The sequence below is a fragment of the Mercenaria mercenaria genome, chromosome 8, assembly GCF_021730395.1.
Source record: "Mercenaria mercenaria strain notata chromosome 8, MADL_Memer_1, whole genome shotgun sequence".
NCBI classification, from domain to species: domain Eukaryota; kingdom Metazoa; phylum Mollusca; class Bivalvia; order Venerida; family Veneridae; genus Mercenaria; species Mercenaria mercenaria.
The window spans coordinates 84,758,817-84,781,934 of NC_069368.1; the positions used below are offsets into that span (position 1 = coordinate 84,758,817).

Below are 23,118 nucleotides of genomic sequence, written 5' to 3' on the forward strand. Positions count from 1 at the left end.
TGAATATGTAATGGGAACCTGCCACAATCACCATATACAGGTATAATTTATGTATGCAACGGAGCAAACATAAAACGCATACATGCATAAATATGTATTCTTTCAAAGCTTTCGATATTTTGTAAGCCCCAACATTCTGAACCATGCAATCAAATAGGTGCAATTTTTGTGTCAAAGATCTTAAAATAAGTCTTATGATTCAAAGGCATAAGACTATACATAGATGACAAAATTGACAATAATACACGTTTTGCCTTGACAGTCATATTTTCAGCCCTCAGATGAAAAGACATTTTACTTGAAAAATAAAGACCAACATAACTGAATCCCTTTACACATTCAACTGGTTCATTATTATAATACCATTTCTCTTTCTTTTTGACAGACGGCCACCATTTTTAAAACAAACATTTGTTTTTGACGTTGACAACTAAATTTCAGTTCTGATAGTACGAATATAAAAAATTAACTGTTTCTGTAAACCAACAATTGTATCGGACATCAGCGCTACATCGTCCGCAAACATTAAAAGAAAGACTTCAATATCCTCTGGTGTAAGTTGAATGCCCCGCACACCCCCACTGTTTAAAACATCGTGTAATTCATTAATAAAAATATAATAAAAAGAACTGGACTCAAGCAAGCAACATTGTCTCGAGCCAACTGGACAGTCTACATAGCCGGTAAGTTCGGCTTCAGAATACATATTATCACATCTAATTTTAGTTTAACAGATGCATAAATCGAACGTATAGTATCTAAAAGCTTTCCCGTCACTCCACTATTCAAGAGAGAGCCATATAATTTATTTCTATTCACAGAATCAAAAGCTTTTTGGAAATCTACAAAGGCAACGTCGTATAAATACTTACTTATAATCGTATACAGAACTTAAGCATTATCAGTCGTCGAATACTGAGACCTAAAACCTGCTTGTGACTCAGACATTTTGTCAAATATATTCACATAGAAAGTTAAACTTTTATTTATGATATGTATATATACTTTACTAAAATATCAATAGGGGGCCTCCGTGGCCGAGTGGTTAAGGTCGCTGACTTCAAATCACTTGCCCCTCATCGATGTGGGTTCAAGCCTCACTCGGGGCGTTGAATTCTTCATGTGAGGAAGCCATCCAGCTGGCTTACGGAAGGTCGGTGGTTCTACCCAGGTGCCCGATCGTGATGAAATAATGCACGGAGGGGCACCTGGGGTCTTCCTCCACCATTAAAGCTGGAAAGTCGCCATATGACCTATCATGTGTCGGTGCGACGCTAAATCCAACAAAAAAAAATCAGTAAGTGATATTCCGCGGTAATTGTCGGGATTATCTGTAGTTCCTTTTATGGAGAGGTACAAGGATATACGATGTCCGTTTCATCAGAAATTCGGCATTTAAATATAGTATGTTAAAAAGCTTACGAATACACGGGAGAATATAGTTAAGGCCGTCAATAAAGTGTTCAGACACTTATGTGCCAGAACATGCCTTACGTGGATTAAGGCCCTTTACTGCATTAATAATTTCACAGTGCGTTATTTCTGCATTTATAACAAACTGCTGGATATCGTTAATATCGTCATGTAAGGGAGATGATATATCTTCATTCTTGGATATATTGTCTGCGGACTGAAACAAGTTCTCAAAATGATTAAACCACTGTTGTGGCGATATATCTGGTTTAGTTCGTGATTTATTCGTAAACGATTTTATTGTTTTCCAGAAAAGATTTGGATCATGGATAGATAGAATTTTCGAGACAACGAACCCTATCTATTGAATAATTAAAACGTTTTTCCTTACAAGGTATGACCTTTTAGTATCTATATGCGCCTCTAGATCGCGATCGGATTTAGTTTTCCTAAATCGCCTTAAAAATTTATTTGTTTCGGATTTTAAATATTTACACTCCTTATCAAACCAATCTTTTCTTCTGTATTTTTGCAATTTGGTTTTCGCGCGTGCGCACTCACACCCGCTGATATTAATTTACTTTCTAGCCCGTCAACAATAGTATCAACAGCAACATCTCGCCGCCCAATTATTTATTGTATTTCGTCAAAATCCCCATATAAGGTATTTACATAAAGGAATTCTGATAATCCAAAACATTTGTCACAAATTTACATACGGGCCTTATTTTATCTGTAGTGTAATTGCAGGTATTGTATCATCTTTTTGTAAATTTTTGAGTTATTGAGGTAAATGTCAGATTTCACGCATAAAATACCTCTCATGTTTTTCTGTATTTCATAACTTAAATTTCCATGTAAATTTCATTAAATTCGGTTCAGTGATAAGAAAGTTGATATTTTATCAACTTCAGTTATTTATGTTTTTATCCCCAAAACCACTATAACGGGCCTCAAATTGTCAATTTCAATCCGCGCCAAAGTAGTCAGATTTCCCGGCTATATCGTGAATCCCGTGAAAATAGAAATAGTCAGAGCTCACGACCTAGCCGGGAGTCCCATGAAATTTAGTGTTTGGCGGGACATTACCCTTTAAATAGACTGGACTAGATATGCCTTGCGCACACCACCTTCCGACATTATAGACGAATCTATGTCTGATTAATTTTCTTGCTAGAAATTTATGCTCGATCTAGGTAAGAAATTTATTTGTTAGATTTGTGTATGATTTTTGCATTACGATTTTTATTTGGTAAATTTTTGTTCATTCTACAGAATTCTGTAACATTTACTTTTCGGCATGTGATTTTGGCTAGTTACGGTATGTCAGGACTATTTATTAATTTGTTCAGACTTTTGTAAATTATTTCGAAAGAGGAGTCTGAAATGTTTCGTTTATATAAGATGTAAGATTTGTACTAAAATTTATTTGTAACATGATAATTGTAAAGTACTCTGTTTCTATAACTTATGTCAAACATTTCGTTGTTATGGAACGCCGATACTACATTGCACTGTAATGTATAACTCTATATGGCAAGTCTAGAACCTTGTATGCAATATATTATTGTAATATGAAATTGTGTGCCAGTCTATTGCATATACATACAATGTCCGTTTTGTTGTATGACATTAGACGTTATATTGATACAAATTATTATATAATATAAACGTTTGATTTACATTGAATTTTGTTAATTTGTAATTGTAAATAATAGCTGCAGTTTATCATTTTCGTATCTATAATGTTTCATCATAAACTTTTCATATCTTTTTCATACTTTAGTCTTTTAAGTAATTATTTTTTGTAATAATGGAAGTAATTAGTGACGTATTTTAATCACGTGACGTATGAACTTAGTAGCACATATATTTTGTATAAGTAGCACGTATTATTTATGGGAGCCTATGGAGGTATGGTGTACCCAAAGGAGCAGTTTTATGCCCTGACTTTTTTGTTTTGCTATGGTGCTTACCATATGTTATATATTTAATCTTCTTCCGCCAGACGATTTTACCTGATGATGTCATAACCCGGAAGTACAATGCCCGAGGTTCACTTGTCTTCACTCGACTGGATGTGATATTCCCAGCGCAGAGCTTTCGTCCCATGGTTGTGCCGTAAACCGCAAAGACGCTGATTTTTGTTATCCTCTGAAGTCAGCTCAGGGATGCAATCACCTACCACCATAGGGAGCCAAAACGGAATCAACGTATTAAAGGGACTTGATTTGAAGATACGTTATATATTGTTTGTGCTACTTAAAGTTCGCAATTAAATTAAAGAACTGTGCCAAGTCACTTTAAAATGAATGGAACTGTAAGAACTTTTGTATCTCTTCTTCCTTTCTTATAATCAGTTTTTTTTTTTTTTGGTTTTTTTGTTTTTGTTTTTTTCATATCATATATTCATTGTTAATAATCATCTTATGTAAATTGTAAAGAGTGTTGATTTGTTCTGATGGTTACTGTCGCCGGTACGGCCTTTCCTGTCACGACATTTGATTGGTTAAACATGTAACATTCACTCAGCGAAAAAGTATTCTTAGAATTTATATCTGTCTCTGTCAAAGGTAAATGTATAGAATCTAAGATTTTCAGATGCACCGGTAAATGGTCACATTCACCTTCATTATTAACTTCTAGGTACAATGACTTATCAAACAACTCACACGACCCAACGAAGTAATCCATAACACTGCAGCCCTGTGGGCCGACATATGTGAAGTTTCCAGAATGTCTGTCTCCTTCAACTCTGCCATTGAAAATATACAGTGAATACGTTTGACACAACTCAAGTAACTGTCTTCCAATATTGTTAATTTTATTATCGCAAGACTCCCTTTTTCTAATAAACTGACTGTTATCAGAAATGTCACTACAATTACAGCAGGAATGCGTTCGTTAACATGCACTGTATCACTACATCTACCGACTCTCGCATTCAAATCTCCTGAAACTAGGATACTATTATCAGATGAATATATATCGTACTCGTTAACATTGTTCAATTATTTCTATGCCTTTAAAAGGACAATTTTCATGAAAAGGTGAATGTACGGGAGGTATATATGTACAAATATATATAATGTTTATATCAGTATTCAATAGACGTTTGTCTAACTTTAACACTATACCAAAACTGAAATCAGGTATTATTCTTTTAACAAACTGTATCAATGTCGACCTCACATACACAGATACACCCCCCATATTTCGCCCATGACGCAAAGATCGTTTTGCTGGACAAATAAAACATGTAAATTGCTCAATACAATTTTCCAAAATAGAAAAAATTGTTTCCCATATCTGAACAAGACCTATTATATCATATTTTGCTATATAATCTACAAAATTTGAGTTATTTAATTTATGTGATAAACCACCAATGTTCATATTAAAAACGATAAATGTACTGGCAGATTTTCAGGACCTTGGCCCGACAACTAGTCAGTACTATTTTTCTCCGGCTCGATTGCGATAGAACTAGCCTCAGCTTCCTTACTAACAGTTTCATTCGCCTCAAAAAACCAATCTTGTTCTTGGTACATGCCATGCCCATCTATATCACCAGTTTGCCGCATTGCACGTTTAAATACCCTATCGTTCATCTGCTTGTTTTCCCTATAATAAAACACTTCGTTCTTAAAGTAGCTTTTTATACCTTTTCTACTAAGTTCCTTCAAATAGATCTCTGTACATATGTAAGGTCATTTGACACACGAATACCTTTTTCACGAAGAACATCACGGGCATTGAACCAACTATGTTTTGTACTAATATTGTTAAACTTGATAAGCGCCATTCTGTCCTGCTCTTGATAGAATGTTCCAACGCGTCTGATATCAACAATATCCTCCTCATTAAATGGTTGCACAGACAACGCAGCACTATGAACCTGACTTATATACTTATCCTTAGTAACTTTAGGCGTCTCATCCTGCTCATCAGATATTCCAAAAATTCGCACTGACTTTTTTATTTTGTCCGCCTCTAAATGATCTTGCCTTTTACTAATACTATGAAGTTCTGTACTATCCCGATCATATCCGCCAGCTATGTCATTAAAATCACTATCAGGCACTTGTTGACTATATTCTAGGCAATCAAATTTATTTTTCAAGTTAATTAGCTCGTCTTCCATAAATTTCTGTTTAGACTTTGTAGTAGTTCCTTTTGTATTTATTTGCCTAGTTTCACTAGATATAGTTGCCATCTCAAACCTTACAGCAAATATTTCCTCTTTGACCGGTCGGATTTCCTCTGTTGTTCTTTGACTAGACTGTTCAATCGCATTTAGCACAGACTGTATCTCCGCACTCCCTGGTCCTGGGTTCAATTCCACATCTGCCGAAAGTACCAATAAACGTTGGGAAAAAACAATATATGACGTGTAACATTGAGTAATTTCAGTTGATGTAACCAATGAAATATCGCGAGTCACAGGTTTCAAGTAACACACACTGTCTATAGAAAACCCCAGAGAATGAATAAACGCTCTAACGAGAAGAAGTCCATGTATATAGATTAGAACACCAGCGCAAATTAAGAGCATTACAAATGCTCTCAAATGATTATCAGATCCATGCACTTTACATACGTAAGTGTACTTCAGTTTCCTCGGAAGTTGTCTATAAAGTTTTGAACAAAATGTTCCTATACGCATTCTGTACGACACTAATTCAATACCCATCTCAACTGCTTTAGTTCATGTATATATAAAACACAATGTCAATTTTATTCAGTGAGATAATACTACACTATTACACAATCGTCGTCGATCGATACAGCTTTGTACATATAGTACCACATTTACTGACCACTGGTCTTGTTACGGGACAGTGAACACATGTCAATGTACATTACCGCGTTAATGCTTACAAGAAACAGACAGATTGAAACTAAGTGGTAAAGAAACAAAATGTAAAATAACACATTAATATACATAGTGATGTCACTTGAAACAAAGACAACTCTGAAGAATAACGTCCTTCATTACAAATACGACATCGTTACCAAGCGACTTTACTAAATCAACGATACAGTATAACTCCTGAAAATCCCGTAAATGGTTTTATTTCATTATTTTATTCAAGTTATTTGGATTAGAATTATTATAATATGTGCAAAATTAGAGGTATCTTGATTAATCTTTTTTCCGCTACTACATATCCGTATTGCCAATCTATACATTTTATATGCGTTTTTATGATGTATCAAAATAACTTCCATACACAAAATGTTGTTTTAAAATGCATTTAAAAATCCCTTTCGCATCAATATTACATTATTCTGACCATTCACGCAGATTTTGATCTTTGATTTTCCGCACATACCAACAAAAGCGAATTAAGGGTTCCAATATCCCTAATCAAATAGAAAAAGTGGAAACTCAACAGGTCGTTCAACACGACGAAAACAAAAACCAAATTCCTTTCTGCAAGTATGTAATCCTACTATCTTTCTTTCTTAACCAACTTTTGAAAACTAATGCTATCGTAATAAAATAACATCTGATAACATTTCTTAATATATTTATGACTTGGCATATTCATTATTCTTGGCCAATACTTTATATAACTCTTCGATTATATGACAAGCATAGCTTTACTTTCACAATCGCCAGCAACAGATGCATTGCAAGATCTAAAAAGAATTGAAATAAACCGTTCACAAATATACATTTTACCTTTTAAATTCATATATATATATATATAATCTTATCCCAATATTTCAAATCCATCTGATAATACTGGGTTAATTAAGAATTCAAAAACTTAAAAAAGCATAATTTTGTCAAAAAACTACTACTTAACTCCGTGTTCCAGCACCACAAATTTGTGAAAAGGAAGAAGCTATTGACACTGCAGAAATCATTGGTTTCAACTTATAATACTAGGAATTCACAGCTTGTTTGATATTTAAGCTGATAAAGCTTCGGAAATTGGAGAATAAATGAAACTTTTTCTACAGGTTTTCAATATCTTTGTTACAATATTACGTAAATTGTGATATTAAGAGCTTCTCTCTTGATACGAAGGTTGCAATTTTTTTCTATTTGTTTAAAATGCACTTTATTTGACCTGGCGGTGCGTGGATTTTTGTGTAGGTTATGTAGAACATGTAACCAATGTAGCGTTGAATTTTATTCGTTGGTTACCGATGATTACGGAATTAAACAATTATATTCCGTTACTTATTTTGCTTGTTCTTTTAGATTACCATTATTTGCACAAGTCAGAGATTAACTCAGTCCCGCTAGGCCGAATAAAACGCACTGTACACCCAAACTACATTTCGATGCATAGATACATACATGAACATTATCAAGCGTATGATTTATTCATTGTCCTATACTTAAGCTATTTTTGTGGTGGGCAGTGAACCATATCAATAGCAAATTCTTATATATAAACACTGAACACGTTTTGTAGTGATCACAATTCTTATTTCAGAGAGTCCAATATCTGTAAAGTTAAAGGGTCTTATAATCATAAGATCAAAGTTAGTAAGGAATATGAAAAATAAGTATGATATTATTTTGATATGTGGCTTAGTGTTGTGTATTTGTGTGTTTTTTGTTTGGCAACAGGATAAATACACTACGGAATTATTATTAGAGAAGGTAATCGATAACATTTATTAACTAATATATATGTTTGTATTATAACATTAAAGGTAGACTTTAAATTCAATTGTTTTTGTTACCTCTAGTCAAAATAATTCGACGTGGTTAGTAATGAGATATCTTTATGTTGAAGACAAATTAAGGATGACTACCGTAATATGGTTCAATTTCACCAAACGAGAACATACAACTTGATAATGTAAGCTTTAAAAGTGTCAAACGATAGAAATAAGATGCATATTGACAAGTTATTTAGTGACAGAAGTTCTCAAAAAATTCTTTTAGATTACCTCCCCTGGTAATATTAGTTTTTCATGAGTTATCTCCCCTGAAAACTAGAACAAATAATGCTTTCCTTTTGCGTACGGGGAATTTTAAATTTCTTTTTGATATTTGTATCAGAATCACATAATGCAGCTATCTACCGCAAAATTTTCTCGAAACTCAAGTTCAGATTCTTATAATTGAAGAAATTATATATTCCCCCCCCCGCCCCCCCGCCACACACCCCCCCCCACCCACCCCCCCCCCCCAAAAAAAAGAGGAAATTCGAAAAATCTCTCGGTGAAACGTTTTTAAGTTTGATTGTCTGTAAAATGACCAAATTTTATTTAAATATTAACATCCAGTCACAAGATATGAAATATGGCTCTTACACCATGTTATCCTTGATGGAATATTGTTACCCCATAAAATCCATTACCAGAATATAGAACAACACCTCAACATTTTCTTTTTTATATAGATCTGCAGATCATTAAAGAATGGCCGCCAATTTTAATTTGCCACGCCAATATGTGGCAAAAACAGCAAGTACTTCTGTACAGGCTATCTAAAAAATTCTTTCGCAAAAGTAAAATACTTCACATTCTCATGCACGCCATACTTTTCAATTTGATTTTATGCCACCAACAAAGCAGCAGTCAGCATTAAAAACTTAACTTTCCCATGGGAAATGCTATTTTCCCATAGGAATGCGGTCTTTTCCCATGGGAAATACACTTTCCCATGGGAAAATAACTTTCCCATGGGAAAATATGTGATAAATTTCCCATGGGAAAACGGATTTCCATGGGAAATATTATTTGTTTCTTAAAATGATAAATCATTATCTTTTAAACTTATTCTACACTAGGCAGATCATAACATGACTTTGGAAAAAGTTATTTGTCATTTTAATCATTTTACAAATTTTCCCATGGGAAACTGTTCCCATATTTTGGCCATGGGAGGACGTTCCTATGGGAATCATTTCCTATGGGAAATATTTCCGATGGGAAGACTTTTAAAATATTCCCATGGGAAATATTTCCTACAGGATATATTTCCCATGGGAAATATTTCCGACGGGAATGAATTCCGGTGGGAATATTTGATATAAAATAAGTCATGTGTACAATTTTCCACAGAAAATACTTTATAAGAAACTGAATATTCTAAACTGAATAATGCATTTTTAGATATGGAAGTCGTCGATACTATCGTTTAAACTGGCATCAAATTGGAATTCTAACACGATCCGATTTATTTTCCTATTAAACAAAGAAGGCAGAAAACAGTTATACAAAAATCACTGTTCTGACGTCACAATTATTACGTCATGGTGTCAAAAGGCATAGCGGCGCGCTGGGACGTGCAAATATTTAATGAATGTCGTCAAGGATGTACTTAAAAATCCTTGGTAACGTGTTAGAATCGAAATAATATATCTCATTCAGTGATTTGCTCTTGAATAAATCATTGTTTTGTCGTTCAGATGCGTATTATCACTCGGGCTGCGCCCTCATGATATAATTCCTTCGCATCTGAATTCCAAACAATGAGTTATTCAGCGACAAATCACTGAATGAGATATATTATTTCTTAAATAGAGTATGTCAAATGGGAAATAGAGAATGGTCTTGAGTCTTCTACAGGCGATATTTCTTTTAACATTTAATTTAAATACACTAACTGCAAAATTACATCTAAACCACACTGCTGTAATCTGGATTTACTACTCATACTAACCCTAATAATGCTGGACACGATTGAGTCTACCTTTGCGGCCCTGTAAATCATGATGAACTTGCACACCCGTGCAGTCTGATCATGATCTGCACTGTTCGCCATTCAGTCGGGATCCTTTTGTAAGCACCCCCGTTTAACAGTTTATTGTACTGTCCAAACTAAAAGATGGACAAGTTCATTATAGAAATTCAGCAGGCTAAGGGCTAAAATAGAGTTTAGTATTCTCTCTCTTCTTTGTACGTTCTAATGCCAAAAAATCTCAAAAAAGTGAATAAAAGAACACTAGCTTTAATTTAAATCCTAAAGTGAAAAAGTGTTCATTAATCGTTCTGTCTCATGACGCCACTTCATCAAATAGCTCCTGCAATAGCTTCTGCGCTGGTACTAGAGTGGTTTTCTAATCATATTCATTATGCATATTTCCTATAACCCCTTTTTGTGTTTAGCATACAATTAAAACACGGTGAAACTACAAAACAAAAACTGACAAAGGCTCTATTGAGTATCATCCTTCATCAAACTCCTGTTCAGTTTTTTTTTATCGTAGTAATGGCCGAGTCTGCACTGTGACAAGGTCGTGCAAAAGCACAGTCACGATTAAAACAAATCCACATTAATGCTGGTTTGCTGTCATTATCACATATGAAAATATAGTATTTATATTTATACGCAGATGGTGTACTGAATTAAATCTAAAAAGATATTGCTAATCTAAACTCTTCTATTAAATATGTGTAAATTGGTGTTATTATAATCTGAAACATACTTATTTCGTTCACAAAAGTACTACGTTTGTAGTGTGCGGTCAGTTTGTTTTGTTTTGTTTTTTCGGCGACGCCGTCTAAATTCGTTTTCGTTTTCCTATGCCACGTGACTTCAGTTTGCCAATCAAACTATTTGATAACGCATTATAGATAATTTATCAAAACGGAAGATTTATGCAACACTCTGCCTGATTGGACGAGAGTGTCAATTTCTTTCACTCTGTTGACTGTGCTACGCTGAGTGAAATGTAGACAAAGCGTTTATCCTAAACGACGCTGCTCACAGTTTTAAAGCTAACTTTGGCTCAGTATATTTAGCAAGAATATTGATATATCTCAAAATAATAAGTAAGTTTAATAAATATGATAAAAACCTGTTCAAATACCAACATATATCAAATTAAAGAAAGAGCTGAATACAGTCTGCGTATCACATGAATAAGGGTGTGATAAGAGTCTTTTATGTAGAGAAGTGCTTTTTAAAAGATTTTCCTTGTTACAATTGTCGTCTGTATATGAAAAGGTTTCTTGCTTTTGTGACTTATTCAGTTTGCATTTTAAAATGAGTACTTGTTTGCTTTGATATATTTGTTACAAATTATTTAACTGATTTGATATATATGAATATTTTTTTTAGTATTGTATGCAAGTATTGAAGTATTGAACTCAGTTGAAATCTGTTTCATTATATATATGCTATATAATGACTGAATCTCATTTTACACTAAAATGAAGGTACGTTGCATACAGTTTATCTATGTTATATAACTACTGTCAAACTTTGCTTATGCGGTCAAAATTTGCTTATGAAACAGAAATATTAAAATAATAACAATTGTATGTTTTGCTTGACCTTCACTTTTTATAGGTGTGACGTCATTGTCCAAAGATTCACGAATAGCGAATATGCATTTGTTAAAGCGGGATCAGTTGGCCTATTTTAGAAATAAATAAAAATAATAAATAAAAAAAATCCTTTAATTGATTTTTTCTCATGTATTCTAATCAAACTTGATTTGTAGCATCTTTATTAGGCCCGCAGCCAACTTTGTTCAGCTGGGACATTTGACCTCTTTTAGGGGCTGCTAGAGCTAAAGCTAGAAATGCCTTTATACAGCGTCTCATGAACAGCTTGGTGGATCTTTGTCATACTTGGTCTGGAGCATCATTATAAGGTCCTCTTCCAAATTTATTTATATAGGAACTTGGGCCCTTAAATTGTTAAAGTGCGGTGTTTAGTTTTGCAATTTGAAAAATGTTAGATGAAAGATGAATGTTAGATGAAAAATTTATAAACTTCTTTCCTTATTACAATTCGCCGACCATCATTTTTAAAGATATTTCTTGTTATCTCTTAATAACATGGAATACATTTTTGTTCGGAGATTACATATTATTTATGCCCAATAAAGAATCAATGTATTCCATATGTCGAGGCTTCACAATCAATCTTGAGTTCTTAAATATTTATAAGAAATGAAGCTCAGCATATTCGGTTGAGTTTTGGTAGCGACAAAATGCGATGCAAGGGTACATATGATTAGTTAAGGATCACGGGTTGAAACGTATTTTTTTTATTTTTTAAGTCAGGGGCTGTGCTCATTTTTACATAATGCACAAAGGAGAGAGATAAAAGGAGGGAATGTCTTCTATAAAAATGGTGGCGGAGGGGGTTTGGAACTCCCCTGCCGAGATATAGTTTTCGTATAAAAACAACCAAAATGTAGATTCCTGGGCGTTTGGAAAGGGCCTCATACGACGCTTCCTATGCGATATATTGTTGTCGGAGGGATAACCCACCGAGAGTTTTAAAGCACGAAAATGTTGAATTCTGTTAAACGAAGTATAACTGAGAGAATGACACGTGGGTCCTCCACCTAGGTTTGTTATTTTTTAAACATCCCGCATAAAAATAAATGGTGAATTCTGTGCGTGTTTTAGGGGTCTTAGATATATTTTTCTTGCACACCGGACTGGCCTTTCCGGTGATTTTACCCAGAATAAAATGCTAGAATGTATACGATATGCAAGCCTCATTACCGTCCAATGCGCAGGTGCCGTCGGGACGGATATTTCTATCTGATTCGTAAACACATGGCAGATTATTATTATTCCGACACAAAAAGTTTTCTTCTTTTTAAAGGTGACGGGTTTCGAGAGTCCACCACAAATATCTTTGAAACACAGCGTATAAGAATTGTAGAATGTGGCCGGGGGCTTACTCGAATAATTTTCTAAAAACTGAATTCTCCAACGATAGATTTAGATTTTTATTTTTGGTGTATACATGCGAGTGGTGTTCTGGGGTCCTCCCCGGAAAACGCATGGAAATGGTTGGTTCTGTGTTTTAAGATGTATATATAAGATAAATATATCATTTACTCTGAACTGAAGCTTCCTCCGCAAAAAGGTATACAATGTCATGTATCATATTTTATCTACATATATAAATGCGAATGATTTTCTCGAAATATTTATCGCGGATTTTTGGTGTTTTTCTTCATTTGTATACGACGTATTATGAGAACACCTGCGGCGGGCGTGCTGCTCGAAAGGTTGTTCACTATCTAACTTGAGCAGTTCTTATCCAGTGTTCACCCACCAAACTTGGTCAGAATGTTCACATCTCGGGCAAGTTCGATAATCAGCCGAATTGTCTCAGTAGTTCTGGAGGTACGCCCCTTTAATTGCTTAAAATTGCAAGTATTGAGATCAGTTCTTATCCAATATCCACCAAACTTGGTCAGGATGCTGATTTGCAATATATCTCGGCCAAGGTTGATAACCAGTCAGATCATTTCAGTAGCTCTGGAGCTATGCCCCGCGAATAACTCAAAATTGCGAATGTTGATGGGTGCGGACATGCAAAGAATTGCGCAATTTTGCCGCGCTCCAATTGATAATAGCTATTTGCAATAAATTGAGGGACATAACTCCGCTTTCACTGAGTGGTCTGGGACGTAATACCCCATGTGCGCAACTTCACATGCTGATAAATATTTCTATGACCGAAGATGGAATAGCTTTTGCTGAGCATAAATACATGTATAGCTTTTTTCAATAAATTAAGGGACAAAACTCCGCTTTCATTGAGTGGTCTGGGACGTAAAACCCAAGTTGCACAACTTAACATGCTGAAAAAATATTTTTGTAATGTTTCATACCTAAGTTGGAATAAACAAGGGCCATAACTCTGCTTTCCCTGGGCAGAGCCGGACGAAAAAAACCCGGGTGCACAAATTTACATGCTGATGTATATTCCTGTAATGTTGCATGACTGTAGGTGGAATCGCATATCACAAATTTACTGGACATACGGGCGGACGGACGGGCGAAATATAGAAGGAGTACGCAATTTTGTATTCCTATCACGCTGTCTCACAAGTAATCGTAGCAAAGTTAAAGTATCCGGCTGAGAATCTGTATTCTCTGGCTGAGGATCGGTACACTTTATCTGAGGATCAAGAGAATATGTACGCTCTGGCGCTAAACTTTCAGTATTCTCTGGCGAAGGATCTGTTCTCTCTGGCACTGAATCAGTATTCTCTGGCGAAGGACCTGCGCTCTCTAGCGCTAATTATTCAGTATTCTCTGGCGAAGGATCTGCGCTTTCTAGCGTTAAATATTCAGTATTCTCTGGCGAAGGATCTGCGCTTTCTAGCGCTAAATATTCAGTATTCTCTTGCGAAGGATCTGCCCTCTCTAGCGCTAAATATTCAGTATTCTCTGGCGAAAAATCAGCACTCTGTAGCGCTTAATATTCAGTATTCTCTGGCGAAGGATCTGCACTCTCTAGAGCTAAATATTCAGTATTCTCTGGCGAAGTATCTGCTCTCTGGCGCTAAATATTCAGTATTCTCTGGCGAAGGATCTGCGCTCTCTATCGCTAAATCTTCAGTATTCTCTGGCGAAGGATCTACACTCTCTAGCGCTAAATATTCAGTATTCTCTGCCGAAGGATCTGCGCTCTCTAGCGCTAAAGATTCAGTATTCTCTGCCGAAGGATCTGCACTCTCTAGCGCTTAACTTTCAGTATTTTCTGCCGAAGGATCTGCTCTTGCGCTAAATATTTAGTATTCTCTGGTGAAGGATCTGCCCTCTCTAGCGCTACATATTCAGTATTCTCTGGCGAAGGATCTGCGCTCTCTAGCGCTAAATATTCAGTATTCTCTGGCGAAGGGTCTGCGCTCTCTAGCGCTAAATATTCAGTATTCTCTGGTGAAGGGTCTGCGCTCTCTAGCGCTAAATATTCAGTATTCTCTGGCGAAGGATCTGCGCTCTCTAGCGCTAAATATTCAGTATTCTCTGGCGAAGGATCTGCGCTCTCTAGCGCTAAATATCCAGTATTCTCTGGCGAAGGATCTGCGCTCTCTAGCGCTAAATATTCAGTATTCTCTGGCGAAAGATCTGCACTCTTTAGCGCTAAATATTTGAAGTATTCTCTGGCGAAGTATCTGCGCTCTCTAGCGCTAAATATTCAGTATTCTCTGGCGAAGGATCTGATTACATGTAAAATTATAAGCGGACGCCAACTTAGACTCTGGTACCGACGCCACCTCTGTGGAGGTCCTAATGTTATATAATATGGTTCTCGTTCCAAGTCACATAAAGTATTCAGTTATTATGATAAGGCACATGTTATTTAGTCCAGTAATGGACAGACGCTTAGCTAATATGCAACTGAACCTCAACTTTAAAACAGATGTAACAATTCAGGAGTTTACATTTGTGCATTCAGTCCAACGGCAGTCCTACTCCCCGGGGTGTACGTAAAAGAAATTCCAGCACCAGGTGAAACTACGAGAATTATGCCCAGTATAAAAATACAAGTGCTTGATATTTACTAGACCAACCTCGATAACTCGGTGAATAAATTAATCCGTAACCCACAGGAATTAAATTCACTACGGGATTGGATTATTTAATTGCATTTCACTTCACTATATTAAACAACATTGAAAACTTCTAAAGAATTTTGGTGGATAAATGTTGCATGTCTACCTTGCATATACTTCTAAAGGTATTACACAACCCATCTTGTGTGACCATTTCTCATGAATCGCTAGAATTTTAACCTCAGACAGTTTATACTTACTTATGAGCGTTTGTGAAACCTGCCCAAGGGTCGGGTCATGCGCCCGACGCATGAAATACTTGTGGTAAACAGTTGTACCAAGTTCCTTCAATATCTCTCGTTATACGTCAAAGTTAGACTCACGTGTTTTCCACTGGTCCTGCTTGACTGAATTTATTTTCAAGATTGAAAGGTCAAGGTCGGATGAGCGATTAAGTTCAATCATGACACTCTTTGAAATACTTTTGTCGATTTGTCACAAAATATCTTTCTTTCATGTCCAGAAATGAGACCGTGTTTTGAAGAGTATTGTCCCTTGATTATTAAGCCAGATCGGTTAAATTTGGTTGTTTCCCTTTACACCATCTTAACGCGAGTATCGACTTTTATTAATCTCTCTTATCTTGATAATCTTGACCTTACACTGGTTTTGTTAATTAGGGGTATTGCGACAAAATTGTGAAACTTTTTACACAAGCGGAGTTTATACCTTGCCCGAGGCAATTTGCAGTGTATTCCTCAAATTGGTGATTTTGAATGATAATCGGGTTTTTGTTTCAAAATTGAGAGCCGGGAAGGATATTCCCATTTTAGATATGTATTTAAACTTTTGGTTATATCTTTTAAGGGCAAAATATATGTGAATCATAAATTAAAAGTTAATTATTTAAAAAATAATTTTTGAAATTTAAATATTTTTATTCAAACATGTAATTTAAAATAACAGTTTTAACCAAATTTGACAAAGACGGAATTAGATCAACGTACATGTTTATTACCTGATATACATAACATTCTTATTTCTTCAAATTGGTGGTTTTGAATGATAATCTGGAATTTGTTTAGAAATTGTCAGGAAGCATATAATTCCCATTACTCAACGTATTTTTAAAATATGTATTTAATGACCTCCAGATTTGGCTAAAAATAATCATTCTCTCAAATTGAAGTTTGTTAATACTAGAAGATGTGTTTTTGTGTCTAAAATATTTCGTCGAAACCAATAGCGCTATAGCGGAATAACTGAATTATGACTTCAAAATATAGATTTTCTTATAATCGAGACAGTTTACCTTGAGTAAAGCGTTACAATCGCTTTTCGATTTTTATCATATAAAGTAGAAAAACAGCAAATTCTCAAGTATTGCCGTAATATATAGTTAAACTTTGTCAGTAATTAAGTTTTAAAGCTTTCTTAAGAAATATAGCATTTATTTCCAGATATCTATAAAAGTATTTTTTCTTGTTGTCGAACGATCTGGAGGATAGTCCCTTTAATTTTTAAAATATTTTTATGAGGGCGAAATATATGTGTATTTCGGGTCTCCTTGAAAATGTGTCTTTTCAATTTGATTTTTTTTTTTTTTAAATATTATGGATCCGTGGCCTATAAATGCATTTTACTTTACAATAATGTGAATTTGGATTTTGAACTGTAAGATAAATTATCAAAATTTATAACTCCATATCCATAATTTAGATTTTAACTTTAAAGCGAAACAAATCTTCGTGCCCAAGTGATAATTTACTTAACGAGTTTTTTATTGAAACTATCGATATTCTTGGAAGTCATATTACTGACTTATTTAACAAAGTTTTTAATTCTGGTTATTTCCCGGAAATCTGGACACAAGGTTTTATAGTGCCTATCCATAAGAAAGGGGATAAAAATATACCAAATAATTATCGTGGAATCACTTTACTCAGCAATCTTGGTAAACTTTTTACCAGCATACTTACATTGCGAGTAGAAAAATGGTTCGAGGAAAACAATGTTATTTCGGACTCCCAGTTCGGTTTCCGAAAGGGTCGTAGTACAGTCGATGCAATATTTGTATTACAAAGTTTAATTGAACATGCTTTAACACAGAATTTAAGATTGCCTTGCGCCTTTATCGATCTGCAAAAGGCATTCGACTCGGTCTACCGTAATGCCCTGTGGTTCAAACTTTATGGTATGGGTTTCGATGGTAAAATACTAAAAATGTTTAAGGCTATGTACGCAGTGGTAAAATTTTGTGTTAAAAGTTGTAACCAGTGCTCAGATTTCTTCGAAATATCCATTGGCTTAAGACAAGGTCTTAATAATTCACCAGCATTATTCGCCCTTTTCTTAGAAGACTTAGAACTATTTTTACAAGATACAAATACATCAGGACTGACTTTATATGATATATGTGTGATCATCTTACTGTTTGCTGACGATATGGTTATTGTTGGAAATTCTGTGCAGGATTTACAAAATAGCTTAAATAGGTTATGCGAATATTGTGAATACTGGAGTTTACAGGTCAATATAGAAAAAACGAAAGTGGTAGTGTTTCGAAAAAGGGGTCCAGTTAAACGCAATGAATGTTGGTATTTTAATGGTCATCTTTTGGAAGTAGTAAATGACTTTAATTATTTGGGCGTGGTATTCAATTACACTGGTTCATTTGTATTACATAACCAGTATGTAGTAGGAAAGGCACTAAAAGCAACAAATACATTGTTGTGCAATTTAAGTAAGTTTGAATTAAGCCCACCTATATCTCTACAACTATTTGATTCGTTCGTTGGTTCAATTCTTCAATACGCCTGTCCAATTTGGGGATTCTCTAAGTCCAAAGAAATAGAACGCGTGCACTTAAAATATTGTAAGGCAATTTTGGGAGTCAGACAAAGCACAAGTAATGCGGCCGTATACGGCGAATTGGCACGGTATCCGTTATTTATCTCGAGACATTTTCAAATTATCAAATACTGGTTACAACTTCTATCGTCCAATAACATACTACTAAAATACATTTATAATGATTCGTTTAACAAATGCTTAAATGGTAAAGCTAACTGGGCCAGTAAAGTCAAGCACTTGCTATGTCAGTATGGCTTTCTTGACGTCTGGAATTATCAGGACAGTGTCGATTCCAAGACATTCTTGCCCATTTTTAAACAAAGGCTTATAGACTGTTACGTCCAACAATGGCGGGCAGATTTACAAAGTAACAATGTTCTTAACAACTTATATTTTTATGTAAAAGACGACTTTGTCCCAAGTGACTATCTTCACGTTCTTAATACAAAAACCTTACGTCAGGCACTAGCTAAATTGCGTGTTTCAGCCCATAACTTGCGAATTGAAACAGGTAGGCACGGTAGAAATCGTATCGAAAGGGTCGAACGAATCTGTCAGCTATGTGAGTCGCGTGACATAGAAGACGAGTATCACTTTGTCATTAAATGTAAAGTATATGAGCAGTTACGACACCAATTCATAAAATCGTATTTTTATAGACGTCCCAGTATGCACAAATTCATTCAGTTACTCAAGTCAGAAAATAAAGTTGTTATTAGAAATCTCGCTAAATACATTCTTCAAGCTAATAAGAAAAGAAATGAATTATTGAATCCTGAAGCTTATTATATATAGTATGTTTGCGTGTGTATGTGTTTTATAATTACATGAGTCAGTAAAATAGCTCTTAAAACGAGAAAATACGCTCTATTAAATTTTTGACCTTAAAGTTCATTCTCCAAATCCTAACTATTTTATTTTTAGTTTGCAAATTGATTATTTTTCTTTCCACTGTGCCTGTGACAACAAGAGACATTAACTATTTAAACAAGTACTGATATAATGTAAGATCGTATGTGTAATAGAAAAAATATTGTTTGTAAAGACTTATCGATATAACATATATTTTGAAATGACCAATGTACATTATGAATATGTATGAATGTTTTGTACAACGAGGTACTGTTATTGTGTACGTTTATATAACTATGTTTGTTCTGTTTTGTTCTGTTTATGCAAGAGCCGTAATAATGTCCCTTTAGGCCGCGGGGCTTGTCAGCGAACAGGCACAATCCAATAGTAACGGTATAATAAACAGAATTATGTTCCAGCATTCGGTTAACTTATTGTCACACACGTTATTTGACTTTATATACATATATAATCATTACAAAAGATAAGATAAGAAATTTTTTAACAAAAATATTATAATACTTACAAAAACTGAAACATGAAATTTACACCGACCCAATGGACTTGTTAGATTTACATTGTACATTATTCAAGTTTAAATATGAAAATGTAGTTCTATATGTTAATCAAACTTATGTAATCGTTTTAATGCATATAAATAATTCTAGTTGTGAAAATGGTATTAAATGAATTAAAAAATGGCAATATTTTTATTTAAACACGTAATTTGAAATAACTTTATTTTTATTTAATCTGGCAAAGATAATGTCATTAAACACGGAAGTAGATTGACACAATGTCTATCTAATTCAGTTTATCCGGTTGTCATCAGTAACGTGTATGTGACGGGCAAATTTTCCAATTAGTAAAATAGTGATATTCAACGTTTAGGGAAGCAAGAAGACATAAAAGTAATTTAAAATTAAATCTCATTGAAACAAAGATTAACATTTCTAGTTTATTCATAACTTTAATAAATGTTGTGAGATGATTATAAATATAAGAATACAAAGCATTCTAATATATACCATGGTAAAGCTTAAATCTGTCATTTCTACAGAAATGTCTAATGGACTCGGGATCTAAATTAGTTACTTATTTCAAAACGCTTAGGGAAGCAAGAAAGATCATATTTTATTTTATTAAAAATTATATTGAAAGAAAAGTGCAAATATTGCAGATTACTTCAATTACTTAAGAAATATTGTCAGATGTGGCTTTTGATGTATTTGATGTGTTAAAGTTTTTCTCCTTCTAATTTCAATAGGCGTAAATTGCCGTTAATGGCTATCGATACACCGATAACCTGCTTTTCAAGGGAGGGACAATTACGCCAATAAGCCAGCAAATTGGGCTTAGATTTCTGGGTTATGTTTTCAAATCATGAGATTTGTATTTAATCCGTTCTTCGTTGGATGTGTATATATCCGATGATTTGGATATACAATTCTGTTAACTACCAAATTTAGTTGAGTGTAACGCTTTTTGGTTGCGACTACCAAAAACGCGTTGCTACCATTAAGGTGCAGCATAGCTACAAAAATTATCAACATCTACCTACACTTTTTTTGTTCGCCCTTCTGTTTCTTTTTTTCCTATTTGTATTTCTACGAATACCCATAAACTGTCCGCGTTTCGTATTTTTTGTTTTTTGTTTGTTTTTTTATCCCTTTCGGGTATATTAATTTAGCCTGTTTAGTTACTCTTACAATACATCGGTGGCTCATGATGGTATTTTTTATATTTATATATAGCATATGCATTCCCACCAAAACTTTAATGATTTTATCTTCATAAAACTTGCTATACGATCTTTTGTACTTTTCCTTTAGCTTAGATTTAAGTGTTATCAATAATAGTGAATTGTTTCGTTTTTTTTTATTCCTGTACTTATCCCATTTTCGATTTACCACTAAATTTTCATTATTTTCTGGAATTTATTTATTACATTACTTACTTGTAATCAGTCATGTCATTGAATGCTTATTTTTGTACTTCTTTTATTCAGGTGAAAAGGACAAACTGGATAAAGCTTAATTAGCTTTCTGTCTCATTCCCTTATCTCAGTTGTTGGATATTCCATGTAAATGCCCCCCCCCCCCCCACCCCCCCCCCCCCCCCCAAATAAAATATGTATACACCAAACGGAAAGGACCGAATTTATAAATCACCTTTATAAAAACAATTTATTTACCTCCGATACTTTTCCATAACAGTGTTTATTTTTAGATTTACACGCCACGCCTCTATTATAGGTCAATCGATAAATGAACCGGTCTGCCATGAGAAAACCAAACATAGTGGTTGTCAAGATATCACCCATGATGACTGTTCTAGCTTATATATTTATTAAGCATGTGGCTAGTACAGCATCGCAGATTAAACTGAACTCTTAACATAGCAAACATAAGTATATAATCTCACATTCTTAGATAAGCATAGGATGATACACTACAGTTACACCAGTATGGATACAGACCAGCCTGCGCCTCCAGCAGTCTGGTATAGGATCCATGCTGTTTGCTTTTAAAGCCTTTGGATTGGAGAAAACTGTTAGCGAACAGAATGAGATCCTGGCCGACTGTGCAGAAGCATAGGCGTCTGGATCCTCCATTCTGGTCGCAAAGCCACTATGTTGATTTTTTCTCATTGGCAGGCTTAAATATTTACTGTTCGCATTATAGTTAACATATTTCGCTTTACTGATGTTTTTAAATTGATGGCATTTTTTTCATTAGTAAAGAGTTTTTCTTTCTGTGTTTGCCTTTTTCCAGGCCAAAGTCTTAGATTAAATGTCGCAGTGGTTTCAAGTTATTACTTTCAAAAACAATATAGGCTATTTACGGTCGCGCTGATATGAAATTTCCCCGGTGTTTTACTGCAATCGGCTGTTTTTATGTAATTTTGTTTATTTAATGTATTTATATCTTAATGTAAATGCCTGATATTCTAGCTATATTTGTCCTTTATCGATGCTGAAAGTTTGAAGCAAAATCTATTGAATAATAAAAGCTCTTAACGGCGTTTCTGTGTATGGGTTTAAGTGAGTTAGACTTTACGGGACTCGACACAAAAAGGCCATATATCGCCGAGGAAAACAAGCGGTTTTGAAAACGTAGATTTGTAAAGCATCTCTAAAAAAAACCAAATAAATAAAAAAAGGTATAAAAATATAAATTGTATAGTAAATTGTAAAAGCACGTTAACAACATTTATGCAAAAACGTATATAAAGTGTTAAAATATTAGTGACAAACCAACAATATTGCATATGTGGTAAAGAATATATGATTTCAGATTTTGTGATAAATGCTATATGCTTTTAAAAAAAGGACCAGTATTGCTGTGTACGGGGGCCCTAAATTTCGCGATATAATTTTTAACTAAAATTACCGGTTTACCTGTTTGATGCTTTACAGTGCTTTTTATCGTCTGCTTGTTTCTACACGTCATCCCCTACTGGATTTAAACTACTAGTTTATCCTTTTTGTTTTGTTTTGTTTTATTCATTGAGGCCGCGGCCATATTGAATAGGACAAGTATTTGCACGCTGGGGAAAATATTCTGGATGGACCTGTCAATTCTTTACTTGTGGGTGAAAACAGATCTCTAAGCGGAATGACGATCTAGCTTCTACTGATTATAAAACTACGTACGATTTGTTTTGTGCATTAACTGTTGTTGTACTTTTCGTAGTTTAGACCGCCACCCTTGTTTAAGAGCAACATTTAATAACACGTTTTTCATCCTCAAGTAATAGTAAG

General features: G+C 34.5%; 1 protein-coding gene across 1 annotated transcript in view; it reads left to right on the top strand.

The window, feature by feature from the left end:
* The first annotated feature begins 7,838 nt into the window (after positions 1-7,838).
* Positions 7,839-23,118, top strand: part of LOC123529330 (probable methyltransferase-like protein 24) — a 134,552-nt gene continuing 119,272 nt past the window's right edge. The window contains exon 1 of the mRNA XM_045309631.2: positions 7,839-8,038. Within this exon, the coding sequence (XP_045165566.2) occupies positions 7,931-8,038 (108 nt within the window). The 5' untranslated portion in view covers positions 7,839-7,930. The remainder of the gene's footprint in view (positions 8,039-23,118) is intronic.